At 40.1% G+C, this 24,841-nt stretch overlaps 1 protein-coding gene across 3 annotated transcripts; it reads left to right on the top strand.

The window, feature by feature from the left end:
• Positions 1–1,732: 1,732 nt before the first annotated feature.
• ACVR1C (activin A receptor type 1C) lies at positions 1,733–24,003 on the top strand. Of its 3 annotated transcripts, XM_074967377.1 has the most exons (8): positions 1,748–1,901; positions 14,521–14,757; positions 17,683–17,913; positions 19,022–19,189; positions 20,104–20,260; positions 22,119–22,243; positions 23,121–23,251; positions 23,878–24,003. In XM_074967377.1, exons 1-8 carry the CDS (start codon positions 1,748–1,750, stop codon positions 24,001–24,003), a joined length of 1,329 nt encoding a protein of 442 aa, XP_074823478.1. The 3 variants fall into 3 exon arrangements, with proteins under 3 accessions (XP_074823480.1, XP_074823478.1, XP_074823479.1); XM_074967378.1 differs by lacking the exon at positions 14,521–14,757; XM_074967379.1 differs by lacking the exons at positions 14,521–14,757; positions 17,683–17,913 and having other exon boundaries at positions 1,733–1,901.
• Positions 24,004–24,841: the final 838 nt, after the last annotated feature.

Genomic DNA, 24,841 nt, shown 5'->3' with positions numbered 1-24,841 from the left:
GAACCAGAGTTCATATGAAATTTAGCCAGCAATTCTTATCTCCTTTGCATCTCACTCTATCACCTCTGTTGTCAGAAATCAAGGTCCCATTTATGTTCTTGGATTATTAGATTTTTTTTTTTAAAGGGATCCATCCTGTAGTGAGCAAGGCAGAGCTATTCTTATGTCAGATGCCAACTGGGGGTAGTGGAGGGGGCTCATTTGAGTCCCAGTTCAATCCAGGGAATGGTGTCAGAAAGGGCACAGTATCCACCCTAACCTAATGATTCACTGATGTCTCGGTGCATTATTCCTTCCCTGTTTATCAGACTTGTTCTGATCATGCCATCAGTGTGTCTGATGGAGTTTTCATAAACAAAAGAAGAACCCTATCTGCCCTATCGCTGAGAAAAATCAGCTTCTCTTATCCTGAATAGAGCAAAGGTTGCTATTTCTATGTGTAGTGCCCACAGCGGAGGAGATGAACACGAAGACCTACCTGGTAAACGTGGAATTAAGCAGAATGGAATCTGTACTCCAAACTATCTTCACTCATTGTAAGTCCATTTGATGGGCTAGTGATTGACTTTCTGTTTTTGGACACTGCAGTAAAAAGCCCTGAGGCTTCTCCATGCGTCAAGAGCTGGGATGTGATGTGGTGAATGATCTCCTGCAAAGATGGGCAACGTCTCTGCTATATGCCTTTCCCACCTTTTCCAGTGCTCCCCAGGACCATACAAAAGATAAGAAAGAGAGAAATAGTGGTACTCTTTCAGACTTTCTGGCTGAAAAGGCTATGGCTCTCAGGTCTGATTAATCTAGCCCTGGACCTTCTGAGGTCTCCTTATTTCAGAGGCCTGCTATTGCAAAAACCAATCCTCCAGACAGGTTCAAAATGGACACATGGAAGAAGTGATTCATTCTCATGTTCCCTAAAAGGAAGTCAACAAACATAACATATTGTTCTTGTGATACAAAGAGCATAGCTTAACTACCAGTGCACTTGCATAAGGATGTCCAAGCTTCTGAGGACAGCGGCTGAGAGAACTGGAGCCTCCTGTTCCCCTCCCGCATGCTTGGCCCTTGTCCCCAGAAGCTGAGCCCTGGCAGAGAGTGAGAAGCCACTGCTGCCCCTCCCAGGCAGCTGGCTACACTGCACAGAGCAGCGAGTGAGAGCAGTTCCATCCCGCTCCCTGCCCGGGCCCGGCTGCTGAGGGAGCTGCTGAACATGTCGCGGGGGAGCCAGTGCAGTAGGAAGGCAGAGCCCCTTTCCTCTCCCCCCGCCAGCAGGTAATGTGGGGCAGGGACAGCACGGGGGCCCCGGGCTGGGGCGGAGACACATGGGGAGGTCACAAGTCCTCCCCTTTAGCTTGTGCCCCAGTATAGGGAGGCACCAGTCATCTATGCACAGGCTTAAGTGTCTTGCTGAATGTGAGTGTACTTAAGCACATGTATGAAGTTAAACATGTGCTTAAGTCTTCTGCTGAGTGATGGCTTAGAAGCCTTGGCAGAGGTATTGCAATGAATCCATGGCACAACTGAGAACAGAAATCAGGAATCTTGACTCCCATTCTCCTTATCTAAACAAAAGTCAATCTTCCTTGCTCTGAATTACTAAATAAATGTACGTTGTATGTGATGAAGTTCTGTTGTTTTTAGTGAAAAATAATACTTCTTAAAATATTTTTCAGGTCTGAAGTGTGTGTGCCAGTTGTGTGAGCATACAAACTTCACCTGCCAAACTGAAGGAGCATGCTGGGCTTCCGTCATGCTAACTAATGGCAAAGAAGAGGTGATAAAGTCTTGTGTATCCCTGCCAGAGCTGAATGCTCAAGTCTTCTGTCATAGTTCTAAAAACATCACAAAAACAGAATGCTGCTACACCGACTTCTGCAACAATATAACACTCCACCTGCCCATAGGTAAGCAGTATCTTACGAATAGGCTGTGTTTGAATTATCATGACAGGAGAAAAGATATATTGCAATTTTAAATAGGTCCACATTCTTCCCTCGGACACTTGTGTAGCTCTCACCATAGCCAGTGGAAGGTGTGTGCACAGCTGACAGTGGAACGTTGATGAAGGAAATAAAAGAAATTTGATTGCTTAAAAAATCTTTCTGATGGAGTATCTTAGTTTAGAATTCAAACAGCTTTACTGATGTCCTATTGAGACCTTTCCTAAAATTGTAACGAGTATAATGGAGACATTGTACTGTGTAGCAGCAAAGAAACATAAATTTTGTCTGTGAATTAAAGATTGCTTGGTCACAGAGAGCTGTGTGTATGTTTTGCCAAGGGAATGGGCCCTGCAGAAATTATTTCATTTGTGTCACAGGTGATAGTGTCACAGGTGATGATACTTTACAAATAAATGGTAAGACTGAGTTCCTGTCCCCAAGGATTTTACAGTCTAAACTGGACATACAAATATTTAAAGGTTGAGGTCTAGAATTAAATGTCTTGGATATACAAACAGGATAGAGAGGTTGGAAAATGTTTGTATGCTTCCAATTAGGGGGATAATTAGATGTTAATTCTGTGACTGAAAGTCCCCTCCCACCTGTGGGCAGGGGGATATCTGCATTTGTTTTTTTATTCTAGCCATTGGTACGGGCCGCTGTCAGGACCTGTAACATCTTTCTCCTCATTTTGACTAGTTACTTCTAGAGTCCTGTAATTTTAAGTGGCATCTCATATTTGATATATGTGGTTGAGAAATTAGTAAAGCTCATGTTGGAGTCTGTTAATATAAAGATCAGAAGGGCAAAGATGGGAGCAAGCGTGTAGTATTGCTTTCTGTACAATTCAGGGCCAGTTTTGTGTATCATGTTTATTTGGGACAATAGAATCACCTTACATTCTATGACCTCACTGTTCAGTACATAGTGTAGCATATGAGAGTGAAATCGTTTCTTTCTATAGCATCGGCAAATTTGTTTGTAAGTCTTGAGTTTTCAAATTCTGCAAAAGGCTTGTAGCAGCCAATTGAACAGTTTTTAGCCAGTGTTATATTGGTGTCATTGAACCTTGCCAAGTATGGATGGATTCCTGGTTCCAATTAGAGAGGCAAGTGTGAGGAAAAAGGTTTACTCTTCTAGGAACTCTATACCATAAAATTGGTGCCATATTTGAGTCTGGCATTCTCAAAAGTTGTTTAACAGCGAAAAGATTATTTACTGCTTTTTCCATTTGGGATTTAGTTACAGAAAAACATTGCACTTTTCCCCTTCAGTTTTTAGTTAATCCAATCCTATTTCAATAACCTTTCAGGTGGTATAGCATTTATTTGTAAAGCCTGTTACTTTTATACAAGATGTTCACATATTCATAGTGTGTATTATAATTAGTCATGTATGTTGTGCTGTTACACAGCACTTTACTCAGCGAATTAGATAAGTCTATTGCTCTGAAGATTTTGTAATCCAGCGTAAAATGAGATACGGGACAGCACTTCAGGGAAGGCAGAGGAAGGAGGAATTACTGATGAAATGAACAAAGAGGGAAAGATTCCTGGAACCTGTGGGTTAAAGATGTAGTATGAAGGAAGTAAGGTGGGTGGTTTCCGGGGAGGCTTAGTAAATGAGAAATGGGAGCTCCATGTATAGGGAGCAGCATAATAGAAAGACAAAGATGAAAGTGTGTGACAAAGAAGGGAGTAGTAAGAGGAGTAGAGTAGGAGAAATGTAGGGAGAAAGTGGGACACTTGGAATAAGACCAGAGGCAAGGCCTTCAAAGTGAGGGTGAGGAGCTTGTATTTGATTCAGTAAGATGAGGCTAATGCAGAATCAAAAGGGGTGTGTGTGATAACTTTAGTAGCAGTATTTTGGACACACTTAAGGTGAGTTGGGAGTATTTCATGGTTTTCTTACGTAAAGATGTGTGAGGATATAATAAGCAAATCTGACCTCTGGCCTTTTCCACACCAGCATTTATACCTCTGCTTTTCCAACCTCCATCATCTTTCTGGCTCTAGCTGTAGTCTGTATGCTTGGGAGATGTCTCCTATAGAATGTTTTTCCCATTTCGTCTGGACCTGCAGGTCATCTTTGTCTCCCGAGAGATGGGGTCTGGGCAGACAACAAGGAAAGCAGATGCTGTTGCAGAAGTTTTCACCTGCAGAAGAGAGAAAGATGGGGCAGGATTCTGTAGAAAATTCCAGAAGGAAGCAGGAGTCTTGCAAGAGGGAGGTGCTGTCTTACCCAGTAGGTTAGGGGGAGAACTTTCATTTGGAGTTGAGGGAAGGAAAAAGAGCTTTGGAGAGGGAGGTGAGATTGACTGATGAAAGAGGAGAAGTGATCGGTGGGTATACTTTTCTCAGCTCCCAGTCAATCACTCAAATTAGAACCTCCGGAAGGAAGAGTATATTCCTTCTTTGGGAGTCTGAGATAAATCTACTTAAATTTACATAAACATTTACAGCCCTTAAATAACGACATGTTGCAGGAATGATCCTTTTCAGTTGATGCTTGCAGATAGCTATTAGTAGCAATTATGTTCTTGTCAGTAGCTTTACTACATACATACATAAATACATAGCACAGAGAATCAAAATACTCTTGATTTAATAAAAAGTGCAGCTATTGGAAAAATGGAACAAATTTAACAATATATTCATAGATGTGCTTTCCATAGCCTTTGTGTCTTTCCAACATTTGAATGGGTAGTTGCAAAACATTTGGTTTTTTATTACTGTTAGCAGTGAGGGTAATCTACTTGGGCTAAAAACCGAGCCCTTTGCCCTACACATTTTGGAGAGTTCATGCTAGATGCAACTACAGAAGTGCCAAGGTTACTTGATTGCTAATCTTTTCTGACAGTCCTTTTATATATTATTCATATTACAGGAAGAACATTGTCTAGGTCCAAGTGAAAGCAGGTTTCTTGGAAATTGCTGATTTGTAGGCCCCAAACTCTGGATCCCTTAGGGCTGCTTTGCCCCATATTTCTGGTGCAGAGTGTCCCCAAAGCTGGTGTGTCTGTCCCTGGAAATATTAGAGAAACAAGGTGGGTGAGGTAATATCTCTTACTGGACCAACTTTTGTTGGTGAGAGAGACAAGCTTTCAAGCTAAGAGTTCTTTCTCAGGTCTGGGAAAGGTCCTTAGAGGGTCACAGCTAAATAAAAGATGGAGTAGATAGTTTAGCATAAGTAGTTAGCATGTATTCTAAGGGTATGTCCACACAGCAAAGAAAAACCCACAGCTGGTCTGTGCCAGCCGACTTGGGCTTGCAGGGCTCATACTGTGGGGCTATTTCATTGCTGTGTAGGCTTCTGTGCTCTGGACAGCTCCGCAGTCCAAGCGCTGGGAGACTTTGTCTGCTGGCACAGGCCAGCTGCAGGTTTTTCTTTGCTGTGTAGACATATCCTAAGGGACCATTCAAGGTGAAATGGCCCATTAACACTCCTGTAGTCATAGGACAAAAATGGGGGGTTAGTGGGTTTCAGATTGTTATAAGAAGTCATTAAACCAGTGGCTTTATTAAGACCATAGTTTTTAGTGTCTAGCAAAGTTATGAATTTATCCTGGCTCTTAGACAAGCCTGGAAGCTTAATGGCTTTTGTGCCAACCATGTTCCTGTGGCTGGCATAAGGAGTGTGTCCAGGGGAAGGATGTTGCTGGAGTTTCCCTGAATCTTAGCTATTTCCAGCTTCCATAATGGCACAATGAAACCACTGGCAGTTACTGTGTAAAATAGCTTCTTCTTACTCAGCAGATCTGCAGACTTCTGAATGCAAAGCAATATTTGTTTTGCCTCCATGACTAAAATAAACATTACTGGTCTTTACTCCCATGAGCATGGCAGAACCTACACTGCTTAAAGAGTAGAACTTTTAACTCTGAGGAACAAGTACCTAAGAGGTTGAGGGCTGAAAATTTACAAATACTTGTGAGAAGTTTAAAGGGAGTTTGGTGAGTAGTTAATATTTTAAGATAATTAACATTTTTGTCACAGTATCAATAGGAATTGGCCATTGTCTGCTACTAATTTTCTTTTTGACTATGAAGGCTATTGTTTAAATGAATGGGGAAAAGAAGCTGTTTGCATAGTGCAAATGAGAGCATAATCAGGAGCAGGCATATGTTAATGATCAATCTGTCATCGCTGTGAAATTATGAACACAGTGTTAAAATAAAAAACAAAACTGGGGATAGTTTAATGGTTTGCCAGTGTGATTTAGTGCCCAACTTGTGCATCCACAAGACTTTATTTCCATTGGCATTTGGCATTTACTGCATGCGAATATTTGTGTGCACAATTTCATGCTTAATTACACTTTATTGAAAACTTAAAATGTATTCTTTGAAATTATAGCCCTGCTTGTAACCACGCAATGTCACAAACACATAAATGGGTATGTTTTCAGATCAAGGTGGATGGGGTGAACAAATTCTCATTATACAAAAATTTTAAAAGCAGAGCACAAGAAATGCATAAACTTTGCCAACAAATGTAAGATTAGTTCAGTAGGAAGAACAAGTTTTGACTGATGATGTGGGTATGCCATACTTCCTACATCAAAAGCGGCTTTTTAAAAAATTGTGTTAACTGATGACTGATGTGTTATGAGGGATGCTTACCAGAAGGCAGTTTGTTTACTTTGTGCAATTTGCCTGTTCATGAATTTCCTTAGTAAAGGCAAAAATGGCAGCATGTACTGTTCAACAACAGAATCTTTCTGTCAGTTCTCTCATTGTTTTTCTTCCTTTTGGCTGAGACAGACAACTTGATTTTCTTGCATGAGCCAAGACTAATAATTCTTCTTTTGCACCTGAGGAAGTGGAAAGGTGTGACTATAAAAATATGCAAACGCTAACACATTCTGGATAGCTAAATCTTGACAGAATAACAGCTCCTGGCAGTGACTTGATTTATATCCCTTTATAAAATTTGCCCTGGGTTAATGTTAATACAGTGCAAAATTAATTTGCATTGATCAGTATTGTCTAGGTTTTTATGTTGCTTGGAGTTTTTTGCTTCTGCTTAATATTTCTAATTCTAGTTTTTCCTGTACAAATCTGTGACTTGAGTTGACCTTTCTCTGCCAATAGGTAGAGTCCAAACAAATCTTGGTACACTGCTTCCTGATTGGTCTTCTTTTGCTTCTGTGTACTTTCAGTGTGTAACTGGTTATTTTGAGGGGTTGCTAATAAGATCTGTGAGGGGTTTTTTTTTGTTGTGCTTTTTTCCCCCAGGTTGCAAACTCAGTTAATAGGTGACTGACCTTCCTAGTTTATCAGGTCATATGCAACTTTGCAGTAGTTGATGTACAGCTACTAGGCTAGTGTATAATTTGGAGAGACTTTTGGCCAGGTTGATGTATAATTGAGGAAGAAAAAAATCTGTGACATGGGAGAAAGGAAAGAGAAACCATGTAATGTGCATCTCAGATGTACTAAATGTGTCACCAGATCATGGACTGATTAGTACTTAGAGATGTGTTCACTGAATAAAACCCATATTCCCTATCATCAGAGATACTTGAAATATTAACTGAGACAAGGCTTTGGTAACTTGTCTTGCTGCCATGGTTCAGGGGCAAGCTGCACCCATGATCTTTTCCCCTCAGTGTGTCCAGTGGGCGTTGTTTCCAAGTGACAAGCTGCTGGGTAAACACCATTATCCCCAGTTTATGATGGAGAAACTCATGCTCAGATTTGTGTACAGGTTTGCAAAATTGTCATGAAACTTTATCTGCCCAGGTGCAAAATTGACTGGCTTGCCCTTTTCCATGATGACAAGAAAGAAAAACCCAATAACTTTTTGGCATGGTAAGTTATATTAGTATTTCCTAACCTAATATACTTGTGTTCATAGTAATAGGATAGATCGGTCTTAGGCAATATATGCAGCTTGTAATGTTATCCATTTATGATTTGGTGACAAACTCACACATATGGTGAGATACAGACTACTTTTAAATGTTTAGTTTCTTTTTCCCCAGACATGCTTCTGGGATTCCAGCTTCAAAGAAGGGGAAAACTGGGAGAAAGAGTGCAGAAAAAATTGACAGCTTTCATGTGCACTGTTTTGTTTGACATCAAAGCACTGAAGGGAGACAGGATATCTGTCTAGACTTTGTGCTTGGAACAGACTTTTTGCAGAAATTACATTTTCTGTCCTGTGTCTCGGGTACTACAATCCAGGAATAGAATAACGAGGATTTATTGGATGAGATTAAAATAACAATAGTGTCACAATTTCAGGATAACTGCACCTGTATCACCACCTCTGCGGTCAGGGCTGGCTTACCATGAGGCGGCCACCTCACATGCCAGACTGTGGGGGGGCACCACTAGGACCCAGAGTTTCAAAGCTTTGGCCCAAGTGAGGGGGCACTGGGGCGTCATTTGAGCTCCCCACCTCAGGTGCAAAATGTTGTGGGCCGGCCCTGTCTGCGGTCCACTCTAGGAGTGCCCAGATAGGTCTAAGAGTTCCAGCCATCACCTGTCTCTGGGCAGGAACCCTTGTTCCACTCCCTTCTTACTGGGAGTTTTATCCCTTGCAAACCAGTCTGCCTATGAGCCAGAACCTGTGTGCAGTTTTCTCTCCGAGATCTATGAGCAGTGTATTGCCAGCATTTACAAGTTACCACATAGCTCTTGCTAAGCAAGCACATTTATTTTTAAGGTAAAAGCATTTTAGATAATACATAATAAAAATAATAGATTTAAACACCCACACTAAACATACGAGGAGTCACCCTTCAGTCTTATGGGGCCCTAATAGGTCAAAATCTTTTCAACCCTTTAGCAAAGGGTGGAACCCTCCTTGGACCAGAAGGTTCTGTCCATTCGCTGGATTACAAGGGAGGCCATGAGTCAGTTTAAACACACAGCTTTTCTATGTCAAAAGCTCTTTTTTTGTCCGCTGGTTTCTGGAAAACCCAGTTTGATCCTGTATATGCAATTTTTAGACCCACAGCCCAAGCCCTGAGAGTCCAAGTCAGCTGACATTGGCTAGCCATGCCGCTAGTGTTTTATTGCAGGGTAGATGTGCCATTAGTCTAGTTTTCTAATTGTCTGGCTTGATGGAATACTGTAGGGAATGCTCCTACTCTTTATGTACTGATGTATGGATGATCCCATGAAGTATCCAGCTCCAGCAATGTTGTGACTGTATTTACTGCATTTCATATGGGATCCTATTTCTCATTCCCTGAAGGAACTTCCAGAAGTCCAGTTGTTTCAAGGAATAGTGAGGAGTTGGTTTGGGGACAAAGAGCTGATTTAGTAGTTCTTTTGCTCTTCTGATACACTTCTAGCTGTGGCTACAGTGGACCCATTTGTGTTGAGTTTCCTGAGATTTTATCTTTTACTTAGTTTACTCTGAATACACAGAATGAGATGGTGAGAAGTGTGTGAGCATGAGGTGGGGGGTTGGGAAGCTATTATTTGTGGACTGTTTGTGTTGCATGGATTTTTTAAATGAATTTTTTGTACATGCAGCCAACACTTTGTATTGATTAACTTTAATTAATTGATATATTGAATATATTGAAATTTGGGGCCCAATCCTGTAATCCTCAGGGTTTTGTGGACATTCTTCAAAGGTACATTATGAAGTTTACTTGCTTTTGATATTTATAAAGTATAAGAATAAAAATTGTGTATTTTCAACTGTTTAATATTAAAATAGCATTCTCTTCTGTTGCTTAAAAATGCCCTTTGTTAACAAAAGTTGGAAGATACCTCATAGCATAGTTTGAAATCATTAGGCAGCTGCCAGATGTGCTGCTCTGTTTCATACATATTAATTTATAGACAGCTTCTTTTTATATAGTAAGTAGTTGTTTTAAATAAGGGTTGCAACTTTTTGATTCATGTTCACTTAATGGCTTTAAACAGTTAAGAAGAAAATCCTTTTCTTAGGTTCCCGAAGAGATTAGCATTACACATTTATTTTGTCCATTTAGGTTAGAATTGCTGATTGCGTCGTCTTTTTTTCACATATATTTTGAAAGTTTTTGTATTATTTGTCCTATTTGTGTGAGTTCATACCCATTGTGCTCTTTTTCTTAGGACCTCTCTGATAGACTCACTGTGTGTTTGGGCGTACATTGGTTAAAATAATTAACCACTCATTAAGTTAATAACAGACTGAATTTTGCACTTCCCATCTCTTGCTTCCTGGTTGGCAGCAGAGGCTAGTTTCATTTCTCTCTGATGCAACAAGCAGAAGAGAATAAGGGCTTGTCTCCACTAGAAAACTGTATCACTTTAACTATACTGGTAACCTTCCCACTCCCCCACCAGTGTGGATGCAATTGCGTGTAGTTGGCAGAATTCTATTTTTCTTTTATTTTTATAATTTTGACTGATAATATAGAAGTTTATTAATCATTTTAAAATATTTTTATCTCTTTAAATTTTCAATCCTACAAAACTATGGGTTTAAAATATTTTTTTCTATTTTTATCAGTTTTCACAATTGTGGGAAATTATGGGTGATCAGAGAATTATTTAATGATAGATGTTAAGATTCAAAAAGTTAAAGCTTTATAACTTACCTTTGTCTCTCTCATAGCTACATACAATATAGATATTATATATTTTTCAAAGTGGGCCAGCCAGCTTCTCCCTCTATCTTCATCTCTTCCCCTTTATCCCAAGATTTTGGATGTACTGAAACCCTGAGGTATAATTTGCGCTGTACTGTATGTGTACCTTCACATTTTCATAAACTGAGATCAAGACTTTTGTCTCTAAAACTTTAAATGGTATAAATGGGTAAGGCCTTAAGATTCTGGTTCATTCAGTGCTCTTTGTCAAATTTTATCTCTGGGGGTCTGATCAGTGCTTTGGTTCTGCAACTGAGCGATTAGCTTATCTAATGTCATGGCAAACCTGGTGGCTGAACTCTGACTTTGTCCTCACCCACAACTATTTCACATTTGGGGACAATACATACCTTCAAGTCAGCGGCACTGCTATGGATACCCACATGGCCCACAGTATGCCAACATTTTTATGGCTGACTTAGAACAACGCTTCCTCAGCTCTCGTCCCCTAACGCCCCTACTCTACTTACGCTACACTGATGACATCTTCATCGTCTGGACCCATGGAAAAGAAGCCCTTGAGGAATTCCACCATGATTTCAACAATTTCCATCCCACCATCAACCTCAGCCTGGACCAGTCCACACAAGAGATCCACTTCCTAGACACTACAGTGCTAATAAGCGATGGCCACATAAACACCACCCTATACCGGAAACCTACTGACCACTATACTTACCTACATGCCTCCAGCTTTCATCCAGACCACACCACACGATCCATCGTCTACAGCCAAGCTCTACGATACAACCGCATTTGCTCCAATCCCTCAGACAGAGACAAACACCTACAAGATCTCTATCAAGCGTTCTTAAAACTACAGTGCCCACCTGCTGAAGTGAAGAAACAGATTGACAGAGCCAGAAGAATACCCAGAAGTCACCTACTAAAGGACAGGCCCAACAAAGAAACAGAACGCCACTAGCTGTCACCTTTGGCCCCCATCTTAAATCTCCAGCGCATCATTGAGGATCTACAACCTATCCTGAAGGATGATCCCTCACTCTCACAGAACTTGGGAGACAGATCCTCGCTTACAGACAGCCCCCCCACCTGAAGCAAATACTCACCAGCAACCACACACCACACAACAAAAACACTAACCCAGGAACCTATCCTTGCAACAAAGTCCATTGCCAACTCTGTCCACATATCTGTTCAAGGGACACCGTCATAGGACCTAATCACATCAGCCACACCATAAGAGGCTCGTTCACCTGCACATTTACCAATGTGATATATGCCATCGTGTGCCAACAATGCCCCTCCGCCATGTACATTGGCCAAACCAGACAATCTCTATGCAAAAGAATAAATGGACACAAATCTGACATCAAGAATTATAACATTCAAAAACCAGTCGGAGAACACTTCAACCCCCTGGTCACTCAATTTCAGACCTAAAAGTCGCAATTCGCCAACAAAAAAACCTTCAAAAACAGACTGCAACAAAAACTGCAGAATTGGAATTAATTTTCAAACTGGACACCATTAAATTAGGCTTGAATAAAAACTGGGAGTGGATGGGTCATTACACAAAGCAAAAACTATTTCCCCATGCTATTTTCCCCCTCCCCCCACTGTTACTCACACCTTCTTGTCAACTGTTTGAAATGTTCCATCCTGATTATCACTACAAAAGCTTTTTTTCTCCTGCTGATAATAGCTCACCTTAATTAATTGGTCTCGTTACAGTTGGTATGGCAACACCCATTTTTTCATGTTCTCTGTGTGCATATATATCTTCCTACTGTATTTTCCACTGCATACATCTGATGAAGTGGGTTTTAGCCCACGAAAGCTTATGCCCAAATAAATTTGTTAGTCTCTAAGATGCCACAAGTCCTCCTTGTTTTTTTTTTTTGCTGATAGAGACTAACACGGCTACCACTCTGAAACTTATCTATGATGACATTGTTTACAAAAGCTGAGCTGTTGACAAAACTCTGCTGCAAGGAATTTGCTAGATTTAGGCTAGTAGGTGTCACTGTAGCAATGTATTTTCTAGGCTTGTTTTACTTTGAAAAGTAAGTTGACCTATAACTTTGGACTTTGGTCTCTCAATATTTGTGTTGCATTCATGAAAACATGCATTTTACAAGTTTTAACTGTATTCTAAACATTGTTATGAAGATTATATATACACTACAGTAGCACGTATAACATTTTCCCCTTGTGAACATATACTTTGTGTTTGCAACTTCTCATGATAGGATTGCTTCTTCCCTCATGTACAAAATTATGTGCAAATCTACAGATTTATCATAATTGCAATATCTTGACATTTTATTTTGATGAGATTTTTTTTCTACGACTATTGTAAGAAATTTATAACGGCATAAGTTTATAAAGCCTACCAGTCTGCAGGCTCTTAGAAGTTATAAGAACAGTGCTTAATAGCTAGAGTATATTACAACAGCCTGTAAATTGCCTCTTTCATTGAGTGCTTGGTGCAGCCTTTTGCTCTGAGATAAATTTCACAGATGTCCGAATGCTTAGGGTATGTCTATGCTGCAATTAGACTCCTGCAGCCGAACCATGCCAGCTGAATCTGGCTCCTGGGGCTTAGGCTAAGGGGCTGTTTAATTGCAGTATAGATGTTCAGCCTCTGGCCGGAGCCCAAGCTTTAGGACCCTGCGAGGTATTTGCAGTGTAGACATACTCGGTGTGACACATTCTAGTGCTCAAATAAATTGGTTAGTCTCTAAGGTGCCACAAGTACTCCTTTTCTTTTTGCGAATACAGACTAACACGGCTGTTACTCTGAAACCATTCTACTGCTAGACACATCTCATTGATTTGGAAGGGAATTGTGTAAATACATCCAAGGTCAGAATTGGCCACTACATTAAAGGGCTCTGAGGGGAACCAGGGTGAGAATTTTGCTATTAAGAGTATTCTGTACAGCTGGCTTGCACACACATGCTGTAGTGATTTTTACTGTGGTTACCAGGATTTATATAATTCTAGAGTTACAACTACAACCTATGAAGATGCAAAATTGTGACGTTGCCTCTGTATTTGGAACTGGATTTTTTTTTTTTTAAACCAGACAAGTATTTGCTCTGATTCTGAGTAAATTAGAGAACAGACACATATTTTTCTGGAGTAAAAATGATTAATACATTGATCCAAAATAGGAGATGAAAATAGTGTTGGGAGAGACAGATTAAATTTCACCTTACTTTTTACCTCTTGAATGACAGTAATTTTATATAAACTTTTCTGCACCCTTACATGTGAATGTACATTAACCTGTGATGATGTAACTATAGGATATAAGTCTACAGTGCAATGTAAACCCCGGGTTAGTAGAACTCAGGTTAGTAGACCCTGGGTTTGTTAAGCTTGGGCTTGAATGTCTATACTCATTTGTAATCCTATGTTAGGAACTGTTGAACCCTGGGTCCCCACCTGGGGCTCCAGTGTCTACACTGCATTATGCAGGTCTGAGTCTAGCCACCCATTTCCAAGACTTCCCAGTGCCCTCCCAAAATGTGGCTGCTCTAGCCCTTTTTTTGTGGTGCAGTGTAGGAGAACTTGACTGTCCACCAAATTTGAGTGTCCAGAGGACCAAAAAAGTCAGCCAGCAGGACTATGGGATCCTGTTGGTAGACTCCCAGAACACGAGTCAAGTGAGGCTGCATCTACACTGCATAGCAATAGGGCTTGGCTCAGGCTCTCCACCCTCATGGGGTCCTAGGACCCTGGGTCCGCGCCTGGGTTAGTGTAATTTGTGTGTAGACAGAAAGGGGGTTAGGTCTGAACCTGAGTTTGAACCCTGGGCTTCCACTGCAGTGTAGACATACCCATAGAAAGTAGGGCTTTTACCCACTGCCCATTGTGTATTCAGTAATTTGGAAAGACACTCTTATTGACTTCAGTGTATTTTGGGTCATGCCTTAAAAGTAAAATTTTAAAACATTTACAGTACACTGTATATTGATTTGTTGTAATGTAATTTTTTTTTAAGCTTCAGAATCTTCAAGCAGACCAAACCTAGGACCTGTGGTGTTGACGGTGATAGTTACTGTGCCAGTTTGTATCTTGTCTATAGCTGTAATGCTGACTGTATATACATGTCAAGGCCGTCGTACATTCAGAAAGAAGAAGCGACAAAATATTGAAGAACCTCTATCTGAGTGCAACCTAGTAAACTCTGGAAAATCTCTTAAAGATCTTATTTATGATATGACAACATCTGGGTCTGGATCTGGTATGTATGCACTCCTAAGCAGACTAAAACGTCTATATTTATTAATGAATAGCCAGGAGAACAGTATCCCAACATTGTGTTCAGTTTTCGTAGTTCAATAGGCGAAGTGATGGCAGTTAAAGTTTCCACTGTCAAGTACAGTACTATTGGTTTGTGTGGGTATTCCTGACACTTGGAATGGGAAGTACTACTAGAACCTATAGTATCTTTCTTATGATAAGGAGGTTAAAAAACTGTGCCCACTGCATGAAATGTGTTGCCTTATGGAAAGAAATGTGTGTCATAGTTTTAGGAGTTTGTCAAGACAAAGTATTAGCTAAAGAGATTTCATGTTTATCAGGATAATTGCATGGTATGCTAAGTCAATTGATGTGGGGATCTTGTTCAGTTAAAGTGATATGAAAAGATGCCACAATGCAAACGCTATACTTCATAATTATCATATTGGGCTGTTGTCTGTATGGGCCAGATTTCTGTAACAAGAATGGTTTGTTTAGAATTGAAAATAAATAAATGGTGCTTAAAAAAACAGATTTAATAAAACATATATTTTAGACAGCTCGTTGTTGAGTGCAGTCAATAGACTTAGGCCTTGTTTACATTGGGGATTTGTCACAGTTACAGCTATCTTTGGCTAGCTAGTTGTGTAACTATTATTGCAAACCCCTAACACAGAGAGAGCCACAATATACACTGGTGCAGCTTACCACGCTTTCAAACAAATAGTGGTTTTGCCTGTCCACATTATAGGGTGTTCTCCAGTAGCTGGCCACTCATAGCTGTAACGGGGGGCAAATCTTGAGTGTAGGTAAGGCCATAGCAGTTATGGCATGAGAGCGGGATACAGGGGTAACAGGGAACAGGCAGAAGAAAGAGAATCTGAACCAATGTAAAAATTACAGCTGTTTAAACCTAAATGTCACTGTTTCTAAAAACAGGCCTTTGATACTGTTCCAATGGAAAGATTGGAATACTTGGTACAAAATGTATTAACACATTAGAAGCATTCTTATGTGTACTGCCAACAAAAATATAGTTTTTCATTTGAGGTTAGTTGGATTAATGCTGTCAGAGAGAGTGAATCTTTTGATAATCCAAGAGAAATCTGACAATAAACCAAGTGAAGCAGGAGTCACTGTTAGACGATCCAAACAATAATAGAATTTAAAGGTACTTTGTAAGGTGCTTCTTTTTGTATGCATGCTTATGCTTATCAAGGATATATGTCCTAAATTCAAAGGTCAGTCTCATGATGGTGATTCTTGGGTGTTTCTTGAGCAAAACAACCAAAACTGTATTGAAATAAATATAGTTTTAGATTACTAAAATTGCTTAAATCTAGCTCCACAATAAGACCAGTTTGTCATTCTTTTATTATAGGCGGACCAGGTAGCACCTCCTATCATTAAGGTAGTTTGGCTCTTCCCATTATAAGACCCAGTTTTTGGTTGCTTATAGCTTTTGCTGGATTTTAATCATTTTAGGCTGAAATTTTCCATGCTGGGTATCTCCATCAGGCTGTTTTTTTTTTTTTAAATTATAATCAAAATGGTTCAGCCATTTCCAAGAAGGTGGCTAGGGAAAAATACATTGTTTTGCCCATGTTTTTTAAAAAAAATGTGGCCATCTTTTTTTTTTTTTTTTTTTTTTTTTTTTTGGTGGAAAAGCTCTAACCCTGCTTCTTCCCACCCTCCAGTTTGTAGCAGGGACTTAAAATTTGGCAGGGACATGGCCTTTATGTGAGGGACATGCCTTTTCCATTCCCTTCAAAATCCATCCTCATTTAGCCAAGTTAATATTGTAGTTTGCACATACTCAGAGACTTAGATTTTAACTACTAAATTCCCAGGAGAGTCTGTCTCACTGAGCATGCTATCTTCTGTGGCCAAGCAGGACTTTCCCTGCAGTTGTAGTTTTGGGATATGCTGCAGGCCATGCTGGGTCTGGGCACCTGCACTGAGAGCAGGGAGACTGTTTCTCTTTTGCTCTCAGTGACATCCCTACTAGGCCCAGGCAACATGGAGGAGGAAGCTGCCTGATTTGAATACAAAGGGGACAAGAGCTGGACATACCAGAGTGACAGGGGGAGAAGGTTGGGAGATGGAGTTTTGTAGAGGAGACTGGCACTGGAGGCTGGTGGGGAGAGAAAATTTTCCTTTTCCCCACCAGGACGCAACCAAGACCTTTTTGAAGATTTATGTGAAAAATGAGGCAGGCAGGCAGACAAGCCCCATCTCCAGGGGGGGAGATGCCAACAGGTTGGTGGTTAGGGCACTCACTGGATGTTGAAAAGGCAGGTTTAAGTTCCTACTCTAAATGAGGCAGAGCAGGGACTTGAACCTTTCTCACGTCCAGGATGGAATTTCTGATAAAAAAACATTCTCTGTGAACATTTTGTTGCAACTGGTATGTACCTGTGAAAAGTTTAGTATCAACGAATCAGTGTTTTCTGCTGAAAAGCTGTTTGATTGAAATATTACTGACCAGCTTTACTTATTTTTGAGCCAAATGATTTATTGCATTGCTGCTTCAGCATGTGGACGTCTGGAGTTAGTAACATCGCTAGGATAGTTTAGAGCAAGAAGTCATGCTTCTCCCTATGTCCATATGTGGAAGATTGCCCACATTCTTATACTAAAGATTCAACTGAAAATCATAAAGAACCATGACAATATACATACAGTTCAAGGAATATTTGAGGTAGATTTACAATCCCTCACTCTGTCAAGGATTGTGCATAATTCATGCCTTCTCTGTTTATCCACTTTGGTTAGTCAGAATTGGAAAAAATAGTCACAGGAAAGTATGTGTATGTTACTTGTAAGACCATGGTAATTACAACATATTAGAATATATGTTTTTAATTTGAATTTAATAATAATTACTAATGCACTCTTTTACAAGTATCCTCATTCTGTTCATTAGGTTTACCTCTACTGGTCCAAAGAACAATTGCAAGAACAATTGTTCTTCAAGAAATAGTAGGAAAAGGCCGATTTGGTGAAGTCTGGCGTGGAAAATGGTGTGGGGAAGATGTAGCTGTGAAAATCTTCTCCTCAAGGGATGAAAGGTCTTGGTTTCGTGAGGCAGAAATCTATCAGACAATTATGCTGAGACATGAAAACATCCTGGGTTTCATTGCTGCTGATAACAAGGGTATATAGTGTTTCCAAACATAGTTTCGCAATGTTTGTTCTCTGCACTATGGCAGCCCAATGAAGTTGATTTTTCCACAACCCCTGCTCTATTTTGCTAAAACAGATGGATGTGTGTTTAATGATTTGAGGAGCTGATTAGGAAAACTTATTTTAAATCTGATCATTTTGATTGTGAGATCAGTTTACAATTTTTAGGCTGCAGTCCTTCGTTAAGCAGACCTCTGTATCTGCATGGAGCCATCAGGCTCTGCTCAGATGCAGGCTTGAATGGAGTTCAGTGTGGGATTAGGGCCTCACTGATTTAAGTGAAAGTTTAAATGAGTCCTATTTCTATAAGGTAGTTCATTAATTAGAATAATGCTTGGTAAAATATTACTGAAAGATTGACTATTTATTTATGCTATCAACTTGATAATCAAGCTGCATCAATGCTTTATACCCTCCACTTTAAGCCATACATCTATAAAAATAGATCACTTTATACAGATAACATTATAGGAGGAAAAGAACTAAATATGGCAATACATTGGAGGAAGTAAAATATGATATGAGAATGTCTTGAAATTCAAGATTGCTGTACAAAAACCTTGTAAAAACATTAGTTCATCTTTAATTCCAAGAGCTACAAGAATTGATGATGATCTTGCTATCACTGGAGAACAATGAGCTGCATTTCCTTTGGTTCTCTGGTTGTTGGTACTGTCACCAGCTCTTGGGAAACAGAGCACCCCACATTTTTGGTGGCCATATATTCAAAAGGACTTAGCTTCTAGAAGCTCCCATTGTTCTCAGCGGGAAGACTAGTGCTAAGCACTTTTGAAACTCGGGCCATTAATCTGCTGGGATCTCTGTGCTGCATAACATACCAAGTACACAATGTAAAATGCATGCAGTGCAGCCTCCCTTAGCGGGTGTGCATGTCCACTTTGAAATTCTGGATTTGAAACCACTCCTGTGGCATGGGGGCTAAAAAAGAGTGGTTAAATAGGGGTGGTTGTTTTTTTTTAAATCAGCTCACCTTGAATATTCTGATCCTTTTGTATTATATATATATAAAAGTTGGCTAGTTCTTTACAATGTTAAATAAGATTATTTTCTTTTGGTAGATAACGGAACTTGGACTCAACTGTGGCTTGTATCTGAATACCACGAGCAAGGCTCCTTATTTGATTATTTAAACAGAAATGCTGTGACCATTGATGGTCTGATTAAGCTGGCACTTTCAATAGCTAGTGGTTTAGCACACCTTCATATGGAGATAGTTGGTACACAAGGTATTTGTATTTCTCTTTAATATATCCTTTTTTAGGAAATATGAGTGGAAACTTTGGGTGGTATTTACAAAAATGCTTTAGCTTATTAGTCACAAGGAACGTAAAGACTTCTTTTACAAACAGCTTGGTATCTTAATAGCTGTCTTTAAAGATTATAAAATAAATTAAATAGAACCCTAAATGTAGATGGTGCTTTATAAATAGAGACAATTACAAAAAATTACATTATTAAATAATACAATTAAAAATTACATTTTTAGTGGTGCTTGCAGTCTACACAGCCACCAAAACATCTAGCAGTACAAATTCTGCAGCACACTGAAAATAGAAAATTCTGGAGTGGCATAAAATTAATTGAATTTAATATCAAACAATGTAAGGAATATTTTACTGATTTTCATTTTCATTTCATTGTCATTATCATTTTAATTAAATTACACAATGGAGGTTTTTATTTATCTGAAGCTGCCACAAGTTCTCCAGTCCACTCCACTGGAGTGTCACAGAATCCAGGGGATTTTGCTGTAGAATTCAGTTACTTGAGGTTTTGGAATATACTCAGTGGAGTCCATCTGTCTCCAATGTTGACTAGTTTTTTTTTTTTTTACACGTCCATTGGAGAAGCTGGGATATAAGAGGCATGCACCAGCCAATGCATATCTGAGTAGAGCAGGAGCATGGAAAACAGGATTTTTTTGGTTCCTGAAACATGACTACAGTTTGGGAATAAAGGAAATGTATGAACAAAAGATGCCTTGGTTAGGCTCCTCTGGTTAGCATTGGCACATGTCCAGAAACTATCTTGTGCTAAATACAGCCCTAATGTTTTTCTATGTTGAGATGGGAGATGTCAATAAACAAGTTGTGTTTTAAGATTCACAATAATGCTTTTAGTTGCCTTTTTGTCTTAACAGGCAAACCAGCTATTGCACACAGAGATCTGAAATCTAAGAACATCTTAGTGAAAAAAAATGAAACCTGTGCCATTGCAGATTTAGGACTTGCTGTGAGACATGATGCTGTATTGAACACAATTGACATACCTCAGAACCCTCGAGTGGGAACGAAGAGGTAAGACATCTTAAATAGACAAGATAAGTATTTTTCCTTAAATATTAGGAAGATCTTTTCAGCCTGATTTCCATTTCTGTGCAATTTCTGAGAACTGTATGAAGCAGGCATGCTCCTTCTTTTCCCAGCCCCTTCCCCTTTCTTTTTGACCTCTGCCTGCAGCATTTTGCCAGTTGGGACAGATCTTAACCCTTAATCTAAGATATCCATGTTTTGTGATAGAGAACACAAGGTGGAGATGGTCCAACCCTTCTTGTGGACATAAGAGTATTTTGGGACCTCTCTGGATTTAAAGTAAAAGTTTCCAGTGACTTGGTTATGATTCTGTTTACAAATTCAGACATCAAATTATAGGTAGTCAGGTGCTCCTGGTTTGCCTGTGCGCCCCATGGCTTTAAATATTTGGTTAATATGAATATTAAATACTAAAGTTAATATGAATACCAAAGCTAGTCAGATGAATGACTAGTTGTTAAACACCTTATTACAGGGTGACACTGGTCCTTTAAGTGGGAGCCAGGCCTGTGCACTTGTGCCTTATCAGCACACTGCAATTTGACCAGGGCTAAGAGGGCACCTCGGTGTAGAACAAGGAGAAAAGAGACTTGGTGAATCAAAGCTGCCTGAGTAGGAGTCAGGGGCATGGGAGAGATGTCTGTGGAAGGTTGCAGAAGGAAGCAGAAGGTGTTTCCTGGGGAAAGACTGAAGGCAAGGAGAGCAGCAAGAAGGGTTTGCTGGCTGGCATCCCCGAGCCAGGGCTGAAGGCAGGAGCCACAGCAGAGGGGAGTTGCCTGCCTGCTAGCTCTAAGCTGGAGAGCTGGAGCCAGGCCAGAGAGGGCGGAAGGTGGGGGAACAGTGGAAGAGCTTACCTGCTGACATCTCCAGGGCTGGACTTAGGAGCCAGGAGCGAGCCAGGGGAATTGAGGGATGCTTCCCTGGCAAGGATGCTCCCAGCAGAGAGGCTCTGTGTGGGGGTACCTGCTGGGAAGAGCAGGGTTGCACTCCATTTTGAAGGCCTGGAATTGCTGTCATGGTACAATGACAGAGGAGAGCCGACACGGAGTCCAGCCATGGTCAAAGGGGCCAGTGTGTGGTATGTGGGGCATCAAGAGACAAGATGTCTGGAGTTTTAATGACTGCTTGCACTGGCATGAGAAATGTACTATATGTTTGGGACTTATGTTTTGGACCATTTGTTATAACCAACCCTAAAGAAGGTGGTGGTGTAGCAAGAGAGCCTGAAGTGGAGTTAGGGACTCTAAAAAGGGAAACTGAGGCAGGTGTACCTGTCATGCTGCAGCCTGTTGCAGGAGCGCGCTACAGGCAGGGCTGCCGCCTTATGCACCCCACATATCTTTAGGTCCTCCTGCCCATGGTGATGACAGCCACATTGCATCCTGTCAGCACTCTTGGGGGTAGTAACTGCAACACGTTTTCACCCTTGACTGCATGCTCAGCTGCTACCTTTACTCCACTCTTTACTGTGGTTAGAATTCATTTTCATTCTCTCTGAAGTCTTTGATGGTGCTTTTCCACACTAATTTCATTAAATCCAATTAGTTTGTTTTGTAGAGCACAGTTTATTAATGAAAAGCAAAATAAGCATTGAGATGAAATATAAATGGAGGTAGAATAAAACTCTTTGGCTGGAGTAGCTACCTACCTCTTGCACTTTCATGGCTATTAGTCATTTAGCAACATGTAAGGATTTTCATCATAGAAAGTCCCTTGTTTGACATGCAAGTCAATGGAAATTGAGAGTGGCTCTCCAACATTTTCCCAACCTTCTCCATGTCAAATATTAGAATTTTTGTTAGAACTTTTGTAAATTGTGCACGTGTGTATGACTTTTTTAAAGGTACATGGCTCCTGAAATACTTGATGATGTAATGAACATGAGCATCTTTGAGTCCTTCAAACGTGCAGACATATACTCTCTTGGTCTGGTGTACTGGGAGATATCACGAAGATGCTCAATTGGAGGTAAAATTTTTGGCTGTTTTATGTTGCATTCCAGACTTGATAAAAATAATTTAAAGGAATTTAAAGGAAATACGTTCATACAATGTATGTACCAATTTTAACTGAATTTTCCATATTGTGGAAGGAGAAAGAGTTGCATGACTTAAAAATTTCCTGTTGAGCAATTATTGATATGAAAGAGTTAACAAGTGAATAAAGTACAGTTAATGCCTATCTGATTTAATTATTCTGAAATATCAAAAGCAACAAAACAGATATGTACATTATTTTTCAGTTCCCCTGTCAAAGAAACTAATGTATATAGTAGAACTCATTAGAAAACCAGTTCCTCCCATGCAATTTCCCTATTGATCGGTTTCCAGTCTGCAGGAATTTTATCTTTCAAAATCTTGATCTGAAAAAATCCACAAAACTAACCTCAGATGATGATGAACTTTTGTGCTGGCAATATGAAAATAAGGGACCCATATTGTCAGGGAATGCAGTAGACCTGTTCACATTCTGTAGTGTTTAGGTCGCAAGGGTTGGCAACAAAGAAACCCCTACTAGTTTGGATTTTACATGGTTTTGAACCAAGAAGATGAAACTCCATTCTCTCTGCACTTCCGCCAGATCTTCTTTACTCTTAAGCCCCCTTCTCCCAAGGCCCCAAGACCACTCACCTTATCTTTGTTATCTTTAGTGGCCTTCTTCCCAGGGCTGCCTCCAACCAGGTCTTTTTGGCCTACCCACTGCTGCAATCCAAAGGGGGTTGGTGAAGGGGGTAAGGCTCTTCTATCCTAGAACTCAACAGGTGTATCTAAATGAGTGAGCACAAGGACAGTGATGTTTAGCATGGAACCTAGTTAGGGAGTATGTTTTTTTTTCTCTCTCGTAGGAATCATTGAGGAGTACCAGTTGCCTTATTATGATGTTGTGCCTTCGGATCCCTCAATAGAAGATATGAGAAGGGTAGTTTGTGATCAGAAACTGAGACCAAATATCCCAAACCAGTGGCAAAGTTGTGAGGTGAGTTTCCCCCACCCCCATTTTTAGAAGCATATTTAAATTTATTCTTTAAGGCTGGGATTTTCAAAGTAGCCCAAGGGAGTTAGGTGCCAGACTTCCTCTCTATTTCAGTGGGATTTGAATGCCTAGCTTCTTAGCTGGCAAAAGCAAGGAGCTTTTGAAAAGCCTGGAAGAACTTAAATGTGCAGGTTGGGTCACTCTGGAGCCAGTCGCTAACCCGAACCCCTTTCTGTAGTGTATGGGAAGGCAGCAGGCCTTAGGGAGGTGGGCAGTCCTACCTCCGCCTTGCATGCACTCTTGTACCCCTTCTCCTGCTCCTCCCACAAATACCCACCGCTGGGCACTGTGTGGCATCCCCTGATGCCCATTCAAAATCCCTCCCCTGCTGAGTACAAGAAAGGGGCACTTTTAAGGTGAATATGGTGAAATGGGCCTGACAGCACTGCATATCAAAGTACTCTTTTTCTCTTTGACCGAACCAAAACAAACCTTTCTAAATTTCTGTAATTTCTGCTGGAATATTATTTCAAAGTATTCTATTATATCTTGCATTGGAGTTTTTTAATTGATGCTGCACTGAAGCAGTGGATTTTTTTAATCCTAAACCTCTTTTTCTTTGTCTTAAGGCACTCCGAATCATGGGTAGAATAATGCGTGAGTGCTGGTGTGCTAATGGGGCAGCTCGACTAACTGCGCTCCGCATTAAGAAGACCATTTCGCAGCTCTGTGTAAATGAAGATTCCAAAGCCTAAATGGGTGATTTGGGGGAAAAGAAGGAATCATTCTCTCCATCTTTTTACATGCATTTTTTTTTTCTGTCTACCTCACGTATATACAGTGCAGTATTTAAGTGCCAAAACCACAGCACTGAAAAATAACTTCATAGTTGGCTACAACCAGCTGCAGCTTTTGGTTGGTGTTGCTGTTTTTATAAAGCAAATCACCAACTCATGTTGTTTTTTTAAATGAAAGTTCATATTAGGAAAATAGCAGAACTGAACTACGAAACAACATTCCATATTTAAACTATTTTATTATTCTTAAGCTTTTTATTCTAGTTAAAACCAAAATACACTGTTGATGGAATGCATGGGTTTAAAGACAGGTATGTAAAAGAAACCACATCTGTGTTATCCTCTAACTAAAACCTGACCAAATTCATTGAGCTTCTTAGGTGTTTTGTCATAGAATCCTGTAGAATATTATGACAATGAAGTGCATTTATATGTTTTTATATTGTATTAATCATTTAGTAACCAATCAATTAAGAATATTCCACTGAAAATGTATACTGTGACGCTAAACATGTGAGTCAGTCAGTCTCTCTCTCTCTGACCTACCTCTCTTTTTTTAAAGATTTGTTATTACAGCTCAATTTGCAACACCGTAGTTAAGGTTTGGCAGTATTTTTGTTATCTACCCCTATTTCAGGGATTAATCAAACTGCCATAAACACCTACTCTGAGCTAACTGTTTCAAAATCTCAACCAAGGACCAGTTTTTCTTTTTATCAAATTGTGAGGAAAAGTAATTTGGGCAGTATTTCCTGGTATTTGTGGGGGGAATGCTACAGTGTAATCTAAAAAGCAT

The sequence above is a fragment of the Natator depressus genome, chromosome 11, assembly GCF_965152275.1.
Source record: "Natator depressus isolate rNatDep1 chromosome 11, rNatDep2.hap1, whole genome shotgun sequence".
NCBI classification, from domain to species: Eukaryota; Metazoa; Chordata; order Testudines; family Cheloniidae; genus Natator; species Natator depressus.
The sequence above is the reverse complement of the archived record's forward strand: the minus strand, read 5'-3'. Positions and strand labels throughout refer to the sequence as shown.